The sequence below is a fragment of the Hyperolius riggenbachi genome, chromosome 8 (genome assembly GCF_040937935.1).
Source record: "Hyperolius riggenbachi isolate aHypRig1 chromosome 8, aHypRig1.pri, whole genome shotgun sequence".
NCBI classification, from domain to species: domain Eukaryota; kingdom Metazoa; phylum Chordata; class Amphibia; order Anura; family Hyperoliidae; genus Hyperolius; species Hyperolius riggenbachi.
The window spans coordinates 254,733,502-254,751,737 of record NC_090653.1 but is presented as its reverse complement, the minus strand read 5'-3'; the positions used below and the strand labels follow the sequence as shown (position 1 = coordinate 254,751,737).

The 18,236-nt window shown below is 43.6% G+C and overlaps 1 protein-coding gene across 3 annotated transcripts; it reads right to left on the bottom strand.

The window, feature by feature from the left end:
- Positions 1–514: 514 nt before the first annotated feature.
- On the bottom strand, positions 515–12,152 carry LOC137527770 (P2Y purinoceptor 1-like). 3 transcript variants are annotated; one of them, XM_068248646.1, is made up of 2 exons: positions 12,107–12,152; positions 515–1,600 (listed from the first exon to the last, which is right to left on the bottom strand). In XM_068248646.1, the coding sequence occupies exon 2, from the start codon at positions 1,598–1,600 to the stop codon at positions 596–598; it is 1,005 nt and encodes a 334-aa protein (XP_068104747.1). In that variant the 5' UTR covers positions 12,107–12,152; the 3' UTR covers positions 515–595. The 3 variants fall into 3 exon arrangements, with proteins under 3 accessions (XP_068104747.1, XP_068104748.1, XP_068104746.1); XM_068248647.1 differs by lacking the exon at positions 12,107–12,152 and adding an exon at positions 11,609–11,643; XM_068248645.1 differs by lacking the exon at positions 12,107–12,152 and adding an exon at positions 5,048–5,162.
- Between the last annotated feature and the right edge of the window lie 6,084 nt (positions 12,153–18,236).

Below are 18,236 nucleotides of genomic sequence, written 5' to 3'. Positions count from 1 at the left end.
GTCAATTTCATCAGGGGTATCCTTTAAAAGGAAACATCCATATCGCTCTTAATTTAGGTTCCCTTTAATTGATGTAGTCTTTAAACCAGTTCTTTGTTTTCTGAGCTGACCATAGTAAGAAGAACAGGATGCTGCTGAATATCTTAAAGGATACATGGGACTTGATGAGATAGACATGTGTATGTACAGTGCCTAGCACACAAATAACTAGGCTGTGTTCCTTTTTTGTACTTTTTCTGCCTGAAAGAGTTAAACATCAGGTATGTAAGTGGCAGTTCCTGTCTGAGTCAGGACTGGGTCAGACTACAGTGTGACCCTCACTGATAAGAAATTACAACTATAAAACACTTTCTTAGCAGAAAAATGGCTTCTGAGAGCAGGAAAGAGATAAAAAAGGGTTTAATTGTTCATAGATTTTAGTTCTGGCATACTTCAATGAATGTGTCATTTAGCAAAAACAATAAAACAGTAAAAACTTAAAAAGTAGATTTAAATATAAAATAAAACCGTGGAATATCTTAAAAAGTCATTTTTAGGAAAAGGAGGATAGATGCTATTGTTTATTTCATTAGTTTATTTCCACCTCGGGTGTCCTTTAAGGTGCCTCAACCTGCACTCCACAATCACAGTTTTTGATGTTGTCCTGATGGTTTTTTTGTAGAGAAGTACAACAGAAAGTACACCAACTTGTGAATGTAGCTCTATAATTGTCAGAAGCAAAGCAGTACAGTATGGGATCCATGAAGCAATTTGTTCCCAGTATTGCTGCAGTGATATTAAAGGCATCTTCAGACTTTTCCAATAATGAGCAATGGTCTGGGAAGATCCACGCAAAGGAGGCAGCTACGACTCTGGTGACATTGTTGGGAATGTAGCAGATGATGAATATTATCAAAGACACAAAGACAGTCATCACTGACTTGGATAACATGACTTTGCTGAGAGCGTTCATTGGTTTGACCTTAAAGAGGTATCTAATTAGTAGACTGTAGCAGGCCAGTGTTACAGAAAAAGGAATGAGAAGCCCGTAGAAGAGATTGAGCCAGGTCCACACAAAAAATAAATTAATGTGATCAGTTTGATGGATGCTGAGGCATTTTGTCACGCCGTGAATTTCAGAAGTTTCAAGAACAAAGAAAAAAGGAAGGCCTTGAAACATCAGAATACCCCAAATAACAACAGAAATTTTTGTGACAAATGTTTTTTTGGTCAAAGCCTTTCTTTTGACATTGCGGGTAACTGAGAAATATCGGTGGATGCTGATTAAGGTGAGGAAATAAATGCTCCCATACACATGGATGCTCAGTATGAAGAGCTTAAACTGGCAGAAGAACACTCCAAAACTCCATCGGCCCGTCAGGCAGTATGTAATGATCAGAGGAACCACTGGGGTGATGAAGGCATCCGTGATGGCCAAGTTGAACTGGAGGACCACCATTGCGTTCCATTGCTTAACTTTGAACCAGAAGATCCATAAACTGACACAGTTGAGCATAAAGCCAATGAAGAAGATGAAGCTTAAGAAGACAGGGATGAAGGGGTTGACGGGTTGTGGTTGGCAGCCAGTAACGTTCCCAGAAGAGTTCAACATCGCAGACATCTGTGGGATGAATATCAATCAGTGACTTTATATTTTATATTCAATCCAAATAAATTCAGTTTTACCTTGAATTGAGTCTCCTATACTTTCAAACAATGGACTGTCTTCCCATGGGTGGAGGGGGGGGGGGGGGCTACCTAGTACTGAGGCTACCTCTGGTTACCAATACTAGGGGAATCCTAATTCAGGGGTGGGAGGGCAGAAAAAAGGAACCTTATAAAATAAATGGGGGGGGGGGGGGAGGACGGTGAAGGGCAACCAAAATGTTGCTACTTGGCCACATGGTAGATGAAGATGTACTGTCAAAATTATTCTGAGTATATTCTTGCTTGCTGGTGGCTGAAAAAGGCATTTTATTGGTAAGCTCACAGTGTAATATCAACTAGGAGACAACTATCAACTAGGAGAAAACTATCAACTAGGAGAAAACTATCAACTAGGAGAAAACTTAAAGAGGAACTCCAGCCTAAACAAGCATACTGTCATCAGAGCCGGGACAAGGTCCTCCAGCACCCAAGGCTGAGACACCAAAGTGCGCCCCTCCATCCCTGCCTCCCCAGCCATCACACACTGATTGCTATTGACTAGAGTTGAGCTGAAATTGTCGTAATTTCGCATGACTATAATTACGCATGCGAAATTTGCGATTACGATGCGAAATTAGCGTAGCGAAATTGCCATTAAAATCGTAATTGAAAATACCGTAAGCGTAATTTTCAACGCGAAATTTCATGCCGTAATTTCGCATTAAACGCTACCGTAATTTCGCGTTAAACCGTAACGCTCCGTATAATATAAAAAAGCCGCCGACTTTAAGGGTTAATAGCAAAGCCCCCTTAAATGCTAAGAGCCTCAAATTTGGAGAATATATTAAGGAGATCAGGAGGAATAAGAGGAAAAATTTTTTTTTCAAAAAGACCTTATAGTTTTTGAGAAAATCGATGTTTAAGTTTCAAAGTAAAAATGTATACATTTAAAAACCCGCCGACTTTAACGGTTAATAGCAAAGCCTGCTTAAAGTTTAGGAACACCAAATTCCTAGGGTATATTAAGGGGATCAGTGGGAATAAGAGGAAAAAAATTTTTTTCAAAAAGACCTTATAGTTTTTGAGAAAATCGATTTTTAAGTTTCAAGGGCAAAAATGTCTTTTAAGCTCAGAGCTCTCGAAAGCATCTTTGTATTTGGGCTCCAAGGAGCCCCATTGGTCCTTAGCAGACCAATGGGGTTCCTTCTGATTTGAAGGAACCCCATTGGTCTGCTAAGGACCAATGGGGCTCCTTGGAGCCCAAATACAAAGATGCTTCTCAGAGCTCTGAGCTATAGCTCAGAGCTCTGTCGGGTCCTGCAGCACAGACGCGGCGGCGGTGAGTGACGTCGGGTGCGGCGTAGTTACAATGTAACAAAGTTGTTACATTGTAATAACTTTGTTACATTGTAACTGATAGAACATTTCCGAGGATATTGCGAGGGATCATTTATTTAAAGGGACAGGTAAGTATTAATGGTTAATTAAGAATATTAAAGGACTTTTTTCGTGGTTATGTTTTTTGTTCAATTAAAATACTTTTTCTAAGTGTCTGTGTGTTTATTTACTTTAACTCTTAAAGGAAATGGGTATGGGGTACAAGTACCTCTATACTCATTTCTCCTGGGAGGGGGGGTGGGCATCTGGGGGACCCCTTTTTAAAGGGGACTCCCAGATTCCACCATGAACCTCCCCCCCAGGAAATCGCGGCCTCCACCTCCACCGCCCATCGGAGGTGGAGAAGAGCCCCTTGTCCTTGGATTGGACAAGGGCTCGGAGGGGGAGGGGAAAGCTTGGCTGCCCCTCCCCTTCCGAGACCCCCCAATCCATGGACCATGCGGGCTGGTATAGTCAGGGTGCGGAGCCCCACGCAGCCGGTGCTCCGCATTCTGGCTATCCCAGCCTGCATGGGGGACAAGGGGTTAAAGAGGTCTGGGAGGGGGGACCCCACGTCGTTTTTTTTTTATATTTCCCACACTCAGGACGAAGTAAGTAAAACTCGTCCCACTTGGGGGAATCTATGAAAATAATACACTATTGTTACCTGTGCAAAAAAAACTGTCATTTTCCGCATTTAAAAGACATTTTCGCCCTTGAAACTTAAACATCGATTTTCTCAAAAACTATAAGGTCTTTTTGAAAAAAAATTTTTTCCTCTTATTCCCACTGATCCCCTTAATATACCCTGGGAATTTGGTGTTCCTAAACTTTAAGCAGGCTTTGCTATTAACCGTTAAAGTCGGCGGGTTTTTAAATGTTTACATTTTTCCTTTGAAACTTTAACATCGATTTTCTCAAAAACTATAAGGTCTTTTTGAAAAAAAATTTTTTCCTCTTATTCCTCCTGATCTCCTTAATATATTCTCCAAATTTGAGGCTCTTAGCATTTAAAGAGAATCTGTATTGTTAAAATTGCACAAAAGTAAACATACCAGTGCGTTAGGGGACATCTCCTATTACCCTCTGTCACAATTTCGCCGCTCCCTGCCGCATTAAAAGTGGTTAAAAACTGTTTTAAAAAGTTTGTTTATAAACAAACAAAATGGCCACCAAAACAGGAAGTAGGTTGATGTACAGTATGTCCACACATAGAAAATACATCCATACATAAGCAGGCTGTATACAGCATTCCTTTTGAATCTCAAGAGATCATTTGTGTGTTTCTTTCCCCCCTGAGGGGGGAGTGCATAGCAGAACCACAACACTGAAGAACTTGGCAGCCTTCCAGACACAGGCTGACAAGTCTGACAAGGGAAAGATACATTGATTTATTACAGAGACTGTGATAGTACAAAGTGCTGCAGTAAGCCAGAACACATTAGAATAGCTTTTGGAACTTGTAGGATGATAAAAAACAGGATGCAATTTTTGTTACGGAGTCTCTTTAAGGGGGCTTTGCTATTAACCCTTAAAGTCGGCGGCTTTTTTATATTATACGGAGCGTTACGGTTTAACGCGAAATTACGGTAGCGTTTAATGCGAAATTACGGCATGATACGACTGTAATGCGAAAATTACGCGAAAATTACGCTTACGCGAAATTTCGCGAAATCCTTCTTCATTACGATTATGTACTTACGGCCATAATCGTAATTACACTAATTACGCGAAATTTCGCAAAATCGTAATTAGGTCATTACGCTCATCTCTACTATTGACTAAGAGGCGCCACAGGGCCCACGACCTTCCCAACACCTTAATAGCTAGTTATCTGGCTTGCAGTCACTGCCATGTATCCCCTTGTATTATTTCTTTCTGCTTCAAACACAATTAGGAATGACAGCTGAATGAATTGTGCGCCCCCTCCTACACTGCGCCCTGAGGCTGGAGCCTCTCCAGCCTATGCCTCGGCCCGGCCCTGACTGTCATTAAGTTACATTAGTTATGTTAATTAAAATAGATAGGTAATATAATCCCTTACCCACACTGTTTTAATAGAACTGGCAAATGTTTGATTTCATGATGGCGGCCACCTTTTTGGTTGAAAGGAGGTGACAGGGAGCATGAGACACAGTTCCAACTGTCCTGTGTCCTGAGCACCTCTCCCAGTTGCTAGGCAATGTGAATAACAACATAGGAAATCCCATCATGCTCTGCACAGCATCGGGGGAAAAAGCCCAGGCAGTTTTCTTTGATGGGGTGGAGCGTAGCTAAAAATGCAACTAAAAATGATGCTTTGGTAAGAAAAACAAAGTTCTAATGCTGTGAAACTGTTAAAGAAACACCAAGCCTTTTCAGTTCTGCTGACTAGATTTTTAGTCCGGAGGTTCACTTTAGGTGAAAATGTAAATTGATTAAGGGCCCCTTATCTGTTTATCTCATAAATTAGCTGTCCTTACTGTTGAAGTAAAAAATAGGCAAGATAAACTAATTCATGAGAAAAGCTTTGGAAACAACCCTCTTATCTTTATCAATGTATGATGCATGTATCTATTTAACCTCAACTAGAAAAGAGTAATTTAAAGGACCGCTATCTCGAAAATCGTAAAATTCTAAATACATGTAAACACATACAAAGAAGAAGTACATTTATTCCACAGTAAAATTAGTCATAAATTACCTTTCTCCTGTGTTGCTGTCATTTCTAGTAGGTAGTAGAAATTTCACAGTACCGACAGGTTTTGGGCTAGTCCATCTCTCCATGAGGGATTCTCAGCATGGCCTTTATCCTTTATAAAGACAGTTTCTGAAAAGATTCATACAATGATGCCTCCAGCCTCCCTGCTTGCTTCAGGGCTCGTTTCCACTATTGCGGTGCGGAATCGCCTGGATTCCACCGCTGATGAAATCGCATGCGGATGCGATTCCGCATGCGTCTTTTGCCGCGAATTCGCATGCGAATTCGCATAGGTGAGGGTATATGCGATTTTAACCATGTCACTGCCTGTGTGAATTCACATTGGTACCTATGCGAATTCGCATGCGAATTCGCGGCAAAAAAACGCATGGGGAAAACGCATGCGATTTCCCTATTAAATACATTGTGTGCGATTCGCCTGCAATCCACACGCAGGCGAATTCTGCAGGGTGTTCCGTGCAGATTTTCTCTGCACAATAAAACGCTCCCGCAGAGGCATAAGTGGAAACAGGCCCATTGACTTATATTGTCTATGCGAATCCGCATACGCAAGACGCATGCGGATTCGCGATAGTGGAAACGGGGTCTCACACTTTTTTTAGCAGATGGACACAGCAACCGCCACTCGCTAAGTGCTTTAGAAAATAAAGAAAACCCTGAGTACCCCCTATGAGAAGATGGGCTACTCCAAAACCTGTCGGTTCTGTCAGATTTCTACTAGAAGTGACAGCAACATTACAAAAAAAAAGTAATTTATGACTTATTTTGCTTTGGTAGAAATGTAATTCTTATTTGAATGTGTTTACATGTATTTTAAATGTTACGATTTGATATTGGTCCTTTAAGAGATAAAGTGTACCTGAAGATGCCAAAAATAATAAAGATAGATATTTACCTCGCCTCCAGGACTTCTCAAGAGTTGCTCCAACACTATGGAACTCCCTACCTCCCCCATTAGGATTGTCCCCTTCTTCAGCATCTTCAAGGAGGCCCTCAAAACGCACCTTTTCACTCTGGCCTACCAACCCCCCTTACTGCTACTCTAAACCCGAGGGCTGAACTCTTGTCCCCTACCTCCCGTGTCCCTACCTCTCCCTCTAGAATGTAAGCCTTCAGGCAGGGTCCTCCTCCTTGTGTCTCCTACCTGTTCACGCACCTCCATTACCGTACACCAATCCTATGGATCTAAATGTGAACTCTTGAGTGAATGCGACTTGCCTAATACCCATGCTCCCATCCAGTGACTGACTAAACATTATCGTGTACTTATACTGTGCTGCGTGATTTGGTTTGCATGTATTCCTGTATTGTCTTATTGCTGTATGTCACCCCTAAATATTGTCTGTAACTTTAACAGTGACATCACGCAGTGTCCAGCACTGCGTAATATGTTAGTGCTTTATAAATGCAATAAATAATGGGAAGCCTCTTCCCTGATCATCCTGTGGCCCACTGTTCCAGCACAGGGTCCCTCTATGCATATCTGACAATGGCTTGTTGAACGTGCTTTTCTGGCCATGCACCCATTCGTGTACAAGCACAACCATTATGTGCATGTGGGAATATTTTCTGTCCCTGCACATGTTGCACCAAGCAGCTTGTGTACAGTTTTCTCCTCCATGCACGATCAGCTCTGTGCCACTGAGCATGTGCAGACCATACACACACATGCCCAGTACACGAAGCACAGCTGCTAACAAAAAACGGGTCCCAGACAGCAGCAGTGGGGTCCGGGAGGATCTGGGTCATTGAGAGGCTCCCCACTTCTAAGTTATTTTTAAAGCAAACCTGTGACTTCAAATAATAAAAAAGCTAGATTCTTACCTAAGGCAAAAAGCAATGCAACTGTATCTGACAATTTAGATACACAGTACTTTATACGTCCTGGGCAGGGCTGCTCAAATCCGATCCGGGAGACATCTGGATAGTTCTATCCGGATATCTCCCAGTAAACCTGTGCGGGGTGGGCCGGGGTTCAATCTTACCTGTCTGACGTCTTCTTCGGTCCGTCCCTCAGCGCCTCCCACAATGCGGTATATGCGGCGGTCACGTGATTACAAACACTTCCTCCTTCCGGGTTGAAGGAGGAAGTGTTTGCAATCACGTGACGCGCATGGAGTGCATCATGGGAGGCGCCGAGGGACAGGGACAGCAACTATCCAGGTATCTCCCAGATCCGAATTTGAGCAGTCCTAGTCCTGGGATCCTTGGATTTAGAGGAGTGACATGGAAGGAGAAACCTGGTAGTACTGGACAGAGTTTATCGTATTTTTCGGAATTTAGGATGCTCTGGCATACATAAGACACACCTAGTTTTTGAGGTCAAAAATCAGGGGGAGACAATCGCAGAGGTTGAAAAAGAGGAATGCACAAGATGCAGGACCTGTAGCCAGGGGAGGGGATTGCGGCGGCAGGAGCAAGTATAGTATAGCAGTAGCTTACCTGCACACTCTGCATAGCTACATTCCGTATTTTGGAATATAATAACACACACCCACTTTTCAAAAAGTGCATCTTATATTCTGAAAAATAAGGTGTATGTAAAGACAGTTCTATGGCTCAGAAATGACTAGCTAATCTAATATTTACTGACCCTGGAAAACAGTTTTGGACCACAAATACCCTTATTTTTTACTACTGAGCAGGGCCAGGCCGAGGCATAGGCTGGAGAGGCTCCAGCCTCAGGGTGCAGTGTAGGAGGGGGCGCACAATTCATTCAGTTGTCATTCCTAATTGTGTATGAAGCAGAAAGAAATAAGAAAAGGGGATACATAGCAGTGACTGCAAGCCAGATAACTAGAGATTAAGGTGTTGGGGAGGTTGTGGGCCCTGTGGCCCTCTTAGTCTAATAGCAATCAGTGTGTGTCAGCTGGGGTGGGGGGGGGGGGGGATGGAGGGGCGCACTTTGGCGTCTCAGCCTTGGTGCTGGAGGACCTTGTCCCTGCTCTGCTACTGAGTCAGCATCAGGGGCGTAACTAGAGCGGAGTAGCACCTGCGACTGCAGGGTGGCCAGAGCAGCGGCGTAGCTAAGGAGCTGTGGGCCCCGATGCAAGTTTTACATTGGGGTCCCCAAAGCACTCTATACATAACAATACGTTGCACCAAAACCTGCCAAAGGCCATCCACAGTATTAGAGGTGCAAGAGAGGGATGGGGAACAGTTTGTTAATGAATATGTAATAGCAGCTGCGGCGAGCGGCACCGTCATTTCAGCTGCCTCCAGGGCATTGCTCGTTCCTCCGGCGGAGGTGGTCTGGGGGACGTCGGCTGCGGCAAACGCTTCCGCCGCCGTAGTCGTCTCTGTGCCCCTGCCCGTCTTCTCGGCGTGTAGCACGCCGAGGACGGGGCTTTCTCCCGCTCACAGGGTCGCTGTCTTGCGCGGGTGCGCGCACAGACAGGACCTTTATTCAGGGAGGAGAGACGTCAGCTGACCTGCTGGTCGGCTGATGTCAGAGGAGCCCCACGGCGCCCAGGATTGGCTGCTGGTAGGGGGGCATGCCAGTGGGGTCTCCTCTGCTTCTTAAGCCTCCGGGCTTCATTCAAGTTTTGTCTGTAGTCGTGAATGCTTGCGTGTTAGCGCTCAGACCTTGGGCTAGTTCCCTGGTGTTGATGCTAAGGATTTCACACCTAGTCTAGGATATTGCTATCTTGCTATTGTTTATTGTAGACTAGTTCCCGGGTGTTGATGCCAAGGAGTTCACACCCAGACTAGGATATTGCTTACTGTATTGATCTCCTGTGTATGACTCTTAGCCATTTCTCTGACTCTGATCCTGCTTTCTGATCCTGTATTTTTGCCTATCTGCCTTCCTGTTGCTGAACCTCTGCCTGATTACCGATTACTCTCTCGTCTCACGATTCTGTACCGATACGTACCTTCCTGTTGCTGAACCTCTGCCTGATTACCGATTACTCTCTGTCTCACGATCTTGTACCGATACTTACCTCTCTGTTGCCGAACCTTGCCTGCCTGACCATTCTACTCACCTGTGGGCCCTCGCCACTGGTGAGGTATAGCTACGCCAGCCCCTCTAGTGTTGTAGTTCTGCTAGGCTGTATTCAGCCTTAGTTACCTGCTCTGTAGGGTATCTGTCATTGTAGTATTATTGTTTCTTGCCTGCATTACATTCTGAATCGCCCGCTCCTTGGGAGATTCAGCCTCTTCGTTGTTGTACTCTCCAGCCTGCTGAAGTTTGTACGCTAGTGCACGCTTCGTGTACTGATAGTACCTCACCAGCCCCTCTGGTGAGGTTTCTTCAAACTATTAAAGTTACAGTTGCACCCAAACACTTACACTTTATTAGGTGTCCAGAGGTTAGCCATACTTGTATTATTGGTGATTCTGCAGATCACTAATAATCAGGTATACATCTGTATTGTTGGTGATACTGCAGATCATCAATAATCAGATACTCTCTGTGTGCTGACACCAATCGTTACAGATTACTACTATTCAAAGTATCTATAGAAGTGATTATTATGAGCACAGGACAAATAGAGAACTAATACTGTAGTTGAGGGAGGGCCCTGATGCGGTCACAACCTCTGCAACCCCTATTTCTTCGCCCCTGGCCCAGAGTTGTGTGGAGGCCTAACTGCTCACCTTCCCTTTCTCTGATACTCCAGATCAGGTGTTTTTATGGCTACACTTGTTATGAGTGAGAAGATCCTGATGGCCACACTTGTTTTATGACCCTTGTGAGACAGGCCCACTGGCTATGAGGGTCCCCAAGAAGAGGCAAGGGAAGGGTGTGAACATTGACGGACCCCAACAAAGTTTTGCTGGGAGGCTCCATGATTTGTAGTTATGCCCCTTATCAGTGTATTAGCTGTTTTTTCTTCCTGTTTATCCACTTGAGGACCGCAGTGTTAAACCCCCCTTAAGACCAGGGCAATTTTTCTGTAAATTGGCCGCTGCTGCTTTATGGCCTCGCTGCAGGGCCGCACAACTCAGAACACAAGTAACCCCCCCCCCCCCTTTCTCCCCACCAACAGAGCCTTCTGTTGGTGGGGTCTGATCGCTCCCCCACTGTTTATTTATTTTTTTAAAAAATATTTTTGTTATTTTTTTAAAAAATAAATGTACGTATTTTTTTTTTTTTTTTGCCTAACTCCCTCCCTCCCCCCAGTCATCCAATGACGGCAATCGGCTCTCATAGACTTCAGCCTATGAGAGCCGATCACTCTCCTGTGTCCCACGGGGACAGCCGTGTCACATGGCTGTCCCCAGTTCAGTGCTGCTGTAGATCGCAGCGCTGTGCAATGTTTAAAGACGCTGATTTCGCCGTCTAACAGTCTCCGAGCAGCGGTCGCCGCTGGGAGACTGAAGGCAGAGTGGAGCTTTGCCTTCCAAGCGGAGAGGCACACGTATCCGCGCGGGATCTCCTGCAAAACCCAGCCCCAGGACTTGACGTCAATCGGTGTTAGGCGGTCCTGGGGCTGTTGCCGTGGTCACGCCCATTGCCGTGATGCAGTCGTTATGCAGTTAAGATGGAGCAGAACTAGCTCTGCAGACTCCAGCATCACTACAATACAGAGCACTTGGAGAGGGATAGAGAGGTTGGGGGGGGGGGGGGGGGGGCAGGGCGCTGTACACAAGACCCTGCTGAACACTGAATAGGAACTGTGTACATATATTTGTCTACAAAACTTTGTATGATTCCTTATCAGTGGTTGAGCAGATACAGTCATTAGAACAATTGTGCAGAGAGCAGAAAGTTTTTTCTCTCTCTGTGCCCTTAGTTGTCAGTCTCTCAGGACAGAGAAAATAAACTTCTCCCACATGGGGCCCCCCTGCAGCTTCTTGGCCCCTCTGTGGCTGCATCCCTTGCAGGGTCTATTGTTAAGCCCCTGGTGTCCTACCTACAAAGTTGAGTTGCAAAGTAATAAAGTACAATACACTAACCTGCTTGAGACGAGACTGACGAGACAGATCGCGGAGACAGCTCAGATGTCTGATAAAAACTGAACAAGATTCTGTCTGGTGCCTTGATATAACTCCTGTCAAACGTGGGCTTTTCCCCTTACAAATGAGTAAAAAGGGCAATGTGACCATTGCAAAGTCAAACTCCCCTAACACATCAGTGCAAATATGAATTTGATGCCAAGTAGGAAAAGTTCATACTGAAGATACTGACCACAACTTTAGAGATACATTGTTTTAGAATGTGGAACTGATGAGTCAGAAAGGCTTGTGACCTGAGACTCAGAGCAGAAATCCAAGTGCTTTCCACCAATGGTTCCCAATCTGTGGCCCAGGAGTGAAGGTAGGCGACGGGCATGAGTGATGATGGCCAAGGGTAGTGATGATTTGTAATGTGCTAATTTTGCTTGGGGAAATATGTATGTAAAAGTGTGCAATTTAAGTCAATGGGAACAAAAAAAAAATCAGCCAGATGCTTACCTAAGGACAGGGAAAGCTCTGGGTCCTATAGAGCCTAGGTTCTCAACGTGTGGTACGCATACCCCAGGGGGTACTTCTGATGGTTCCAGGTACTCGGGCTTGATACACTTAACCAAGAATAACCAATTTAGAGATTTAGAAAATTATAAATCTTATTTAAACAACACCAAATTAGTATTTTAGCTAATTAAAAGCAATAGTAAATACTTGGAAGTTGTTTAGAACCATTATTATGCACTACGATTCAATATGTATTTGTTAAAGGGGTACTTGTCATAATGGTTATTATGCTAGGGGGTACTTGGTGAGTACACGGGTTTTAAAGGGGGTACATACCAATAAAATGTTGAGAAACACTGCTATAGAGCATTCCTGCTGCTCTTGGTCCCCAATCCAGCACTGGCTCCCTCGGTAGCAGTATTTGACCAAAGTGGTTAAATTAAGGGCTGGTATACATTTCATAGACTACGCGTTAAAATACGCAATTACGAGTAGTGCGAAGCGTAATGTATGCGGATGCTTATGTCAGCATGCCGAAAATTTCACGCATTAATTCCTCTTTAAATGCTTATACCAGTAACTCTTCTATGCGTACATTCCCCTTTTCAATGCGTAAATTTGTAAGCATACAATCGCAAGCGGAAAATTGGCCGCGAGTAAAGCATTCGTAGTTCACTACGCAATACACATGTTAACTACGCATAGTGGGCATAAGCTACGCGTAACGGTACTTTGCTGCGTGTAAATTCATAAGCGTAGTTTTGGAACTTCACCTACGAACTACGATGCGTAGATGCGAACTACGATGCGTAAATTTGCACTGGCGTAGTTTCTGCTCATCCCTGGTTAAATACTGCTTTCCGCCACCAAAGTTTTCGGGAGCTCGAGTGCTCCCAAAGATGGGCCGCTCCATAATGCGCACGCACGAGCGCCCTCTCTCGCACACTCGTGCGTGCGCAGTATGAAGCCGCCTGTCTTCGGAAGGACTTTATTCCCGAAGATTTCCGAAGTCCCATGCGATGGGGGATTCAAACAGGGAAGCTATCCCTTAAACGAGGAGACTGTGAGAGGAGCAAGAGGGCTATATAGGACCCAGAGCCTTCCGTCTCCTTAGGTAAGTATCTGGCCCACTGACTTTAAAGAGACTCTGAAGTCTCTTTTTTTAACTGCTTTTCTCATAAAATCCTCTTCAGCATGATTGCCCCACTTGAATCGCCGCATCCCCGCGGCAGATGTGTGATTTGTTACAGAGAAAACGACCTGCAAAGTTCCATGACTTTGTAGGTCGCAGATCGTGCTGCCCTAAAGAGGCAGAGCTTTGAGCTGGAGCTCTGCCTCTTCGCAATCAATCTCCTTGGATCTCCGCCTCCTCGCCGCCCCTCTCAGTGAAAGAAGACTGAGAGGGGCAGGTAGAGGCGGCGATCAGCAGAGGTTGACTTCGTAGGAGGCAGAGCTACAGCATAAAGCCCTGCCTCTTTCAGGAAGTAAAGCCCTGCGAGCCCGGGAGCTATGCAGGGCTATTTCTCTGTAATAAATCCCCCATCTGCCGCGGGGATGCGGCGATTCAAGTGGGGCAATCATGCTAAAGAGGATTTTATGAGAAAAGCAGGCAAAAAAGACCTCAGAGTCTCTTTAAGAGTATATTTGATTACAATTTCGAAATTGAATGAATTACGGATTTGCTAGAAATTTTGCATTGTCATTGTGAGTTTTGATGTAAAATTACAGTTGTATGAAATTCAAGCTCAACACTAGGCATGGGACAGGGGATCCCCACCATTTGCTGCAACAAGCCTCTCTGGTTATTATTTCATTATTTACTTCAAAAACAATTTCTATTGGTAGGTGTGGCTTTAAAGGACACTCGAGGTGAAAATTAACTGATGTGAGAAACAACTGCATCTATCCTCTTTCTTCTAGAAATGACATTTTTTTAGATATCCCACAGATTTCTTTTATATTTAAATCTACTTTTTAAGTTTTTACAGTTTAATTGTTTCTGCTCAGTGACACCTTCACTGAAGTATACCAGAGCTCAAATCTATGAACTATTGACCCCTTTATCTCTTTTTTGCTCTCAGAAGCCATTTTCTGCTAGGAAAGTGTTTAATGGCTGTAATTCCTTTTCAGTGAGGGTTATGCTATAGTCTGACCGAGTCCTGACTCAGCCAAAAAAAAAAAGAAAAAAGAGAAAAGCAGCACAGCATAGTTATTAGTGTGCTTGGCACTGTACATACACACGTCTATGCAGTATCATCATGTCACCTCGGGTATCCTTTAAAGTGAACCCGAGGTCAAAATAAACTGATGAGATAAGCAATTGTATTTAAGCTTTTACTCCTAAAATGACTTTTTTTTAGACAACCCATAGTTTTATTTTATATTTAAACAATTACAAAGTAGATTGCATGGTTTGTTGTTTCTGCTCAGTGGCAGTCTATTAAAAGTCCCAGGCCCATGTGCAATTCACTTTTTCTCCCGAGTTTTCTCCTTGGTGATATTTTTACACCTTGTCATGAAATGCCATTTTAAAACCACCATCAAGCAAAAAAATACACAGAATAATTTTGTAGTTACATTTCAATAACTTTTAGGTACTTTTTCATTAGTAAAATGCTGAAGAGTTATTTTAATGAGTATATGAAAATGATCTCCTAGGAGATAACTCAAGAGAAAAAGTTAATAGCATATGAGCCCCAGAGTTAAAATATATGGGCCATATGCAATTACATTTTTCTCCTATGGGATAATTTTAAACTTGTCAATAAAATGCCCTTTAAGCCACTAGAAAGCAAGAAAATACTTAAAACGGTATAAAACTCTGACATAATATTCAATAAAAACACGTTTTCCTATTTTTTATATGCCATACGGTTATCATATTTGCATTTGTGCATAAGTATTATTATTCATTTAGAAATTACAAGTTCCCAAAAGTACAGTTTTTTGCTTTGAAAGCGGCCTTTGCTTTTTATTCACAACTGGTTTTATTCATCTTGTATTGAAGGCAGAAATGCTTTGAGTTTCTGTCTGTGTCCAGGAGCTTCTGCACAGTCAGAGAATGTGTCACATTCCTCACTTGATACAATTAAGTAAACACAAGATAACATTGGCGTCAATTCACCAGAGAGGATTTACTAAGAGAAAAAAGGTAGGTAGTTTATCTCATGAGGTATTTTAACACTCTGGAGTCAATTCACCAGTGTTAGAGGACAGAGAAAAAAGTGTTTGATAGCAGGGGATAATGGAGAGATATGCATGAGGAAAGTGTGAGAAAGCAGAGAGTTAGGTAATCGGTATTAATGATTTACATGGGATACTTTTCCTCTCTGTAAGCTTGAAAGTGCAGCATTGTGGGTAGGAGGTGGAGTTTTACCACTACCTGACCAGAGTATTCCTGCCTTTTACTGCCGGATCATATCATAAATCATGTTACGAGTGAGTCTGAACTTCTTCACCACCTCTGTCTCAGTAAAATTATCAAGAACTGTTCTCTCACGAAAAATACGAGGGGCGATTAAACAGACCCTCCTCCTGCGCCTTCGTCTCCTCATAATAGAGGCAAGCTCTAGGGCCTAGTGCACACCAGAGCGGTTCGGCTGCGTTTTGCGATCCGCTTGCGGCTGCGGATACGCTTGGGTAATGTATTTCAATGGGCTGGTGCACACCAGAGCGGGATGGCGTTTTGCAGAAACGCATACTCCCGGGCTGCTGCAGATTTTGGATTACGGAGGCGTTTCTGCCTCAATGTTAAGTATAGGAAAAACGCAAACCGCTCTGAAAAACGGCACTTCAGAGCGGTTTGCCAGGCGGTTTTTGTTACAGTAGCTGTTCAGTAACAGCTTTACTGTAACAATACATGAAATCTACTACACCAAAAAGGCTTCACAAAATCGCAAAATGCTAGCTGAAATGCTACAGAAAAATAAGAAAAAGCGTTTCAAAATCTGCTAGCATTTTGCGGATCTGCTAGCGGTTTTTGGTGTGCACCAGGCCTAACAGAGTAAGCTCAAAAGGCTCCATCTTCCACAGCAGCAGCTGCTGTGTGAAAACCACGATATCTCCAGGTTTATTCAGGGGATAAAGAGATGAAAAAATAACGAATGGCCACACCCCCTTTCTTCCCTGGTGAATTGCGAAAAAAGAGATATCAGCAGCACCGCTACAGTGAAAAAGTTAGCTCTTTATTAGTGCAGTAAAATCATGTGGCAAAGATAGAGCTGGAGGCAACTGTTGCCTCCAGCTCTATCTTTGCCACATGATTTTACTGCACTAATAAAGAGCTAACTTTTTCACTGTAGCGGTGCTGCTGATATCTCTTTTTTCACTATTTTTGAACTTGATGAGCAACAAGTTCTGATCAGCTATAGCACGCTTGTCTCCATTGAGAGTGCTGGGTCGAACCACTTGTTTGCTTCCCTGGTGAATTGTGATTTGGAGAAAAACTAACTACTATCACTTATTTATCTCATACTTATCTCACATTTATCTCTTGCATTTCTCTCTGTCGATATTTTCCCCTATACTTCTGGAGAATTCCTATTTGGAGATATCACAGGAGGTAAATTACCTCCCAAGAGATAAATAGGTTGGTAACCTCTGGTGAATTGACGCCATTATCTCCACTTTGGATGCGTCCAGCTTTCTCTGCACTGAACTTTCAAGCCCTGTGTTTAACTAATTGAATGCTGCAAAATGCTGGTTGTATATAATCTGCTGTAAATAATTTTTTTAGAGCAAAGAAGAAATGCTGTGTTTCATTCCGATTTAAAATAATTTTGATAGTACTTTTCCATCTACTTTTCTGTACTTTTTCAGTTGGAAAGTGCTGAAACATCATTTCAAATAGAAGATGAAAAAAAGATCTGGGAGAAAATTCATAAGAAAAAGTTAATTGCATATGGACCCTGGACTACTGACCTTTTCTATCTCTCACCTGCCCCCAGAAGTTGTATTCTTCCAGGAAAACTTTTATGGCTCTAATTTGCTTATCAGTGAGGTTTACTATATTCCTGACAAGCAGGGCCGGATTTTTACTCTTTACCGCCCTAGGCCACTGTCACCAGCCGCCCTCCTTCAATAGGTAGTGCGATGACCCCTCCCCCTTCCTTCTAGTATAGGTAGCCTGATGACTCCCAGTATAGGTAGCCAGATGACTCCTTCCCTCTTTCCCTCCAGTATGATTCCTCCCTCTTCCCTGTAGTATATGTAGCCATATGACTCCTCCTCCTTTCCCTCCAGTATAGGTAGACAGATGAATCCCTACTCCCCCTCCACCCACACCTTTCAGTATAGGTAGCCAGCAGCCATCTGTGTCACTCATTTCTCTGCTCATCTCCAGTGCAGAAGCTTCCTCTTCCTTTCCGTCTCCAATGCTGCCCAAGTCCATAGCTGCCGGCCACAATACAAACGTGCACAGAGAGCAATGTGACTGCTGCGCAGGCAGCTAGCAGCAGAGTACCGCGGTCAGGTGCTCGCCTGATCTCCCTGCATTGCAGCATTTCCAAGCTTGCAAATGCTGCACCAGTTCAGCCTGCTGCTTTGGTGCCCTTCCTCCTGTGGTGCCCTAGGCCATGGTCTAGGTGGCCTAGGCCTAAATCTGGCGCTGCTGACAAGGCAGAGCTGTCACTTGCATACCTTAACTTAACTCTTTAACTTAACTTAACTTAACTGGTTATTAATGTTTTGCACTGTACATACACATGTTTATCCCATCATGCCACATCGCCTTAGGTACCCTTTAAGAGGCTGCCCAAACTCTGTTGCACATTTTGGCAACAATTGGCTCTCTCAATTACATACTTTTGAAAATGTAGACTCTCTATAAATTTCCATGTAAAAAAAAAAAGGTTAATAAATTCCAGCGTTTAGAGGTTTGTGAATATTTTAACTTAATAAATCATAAAGGAACGTTAAAATTTCCAAAAATGGTGTATTCTATGGTCTAAATGCCGTCGGATTGGGGGGAGAGGGGGGAACAGGCTCATATATAGCTCTCAAGGGGTTCGCAGGAGGACCTCACTACTGCGCATTACATGACCAGGGATGCTCGTTCGGATTCCATTCCTGATCAGAAATTGCATTTCCACATCGGAATGCAGAAATTGTTAATACAAGTGTGGTAGGTGAA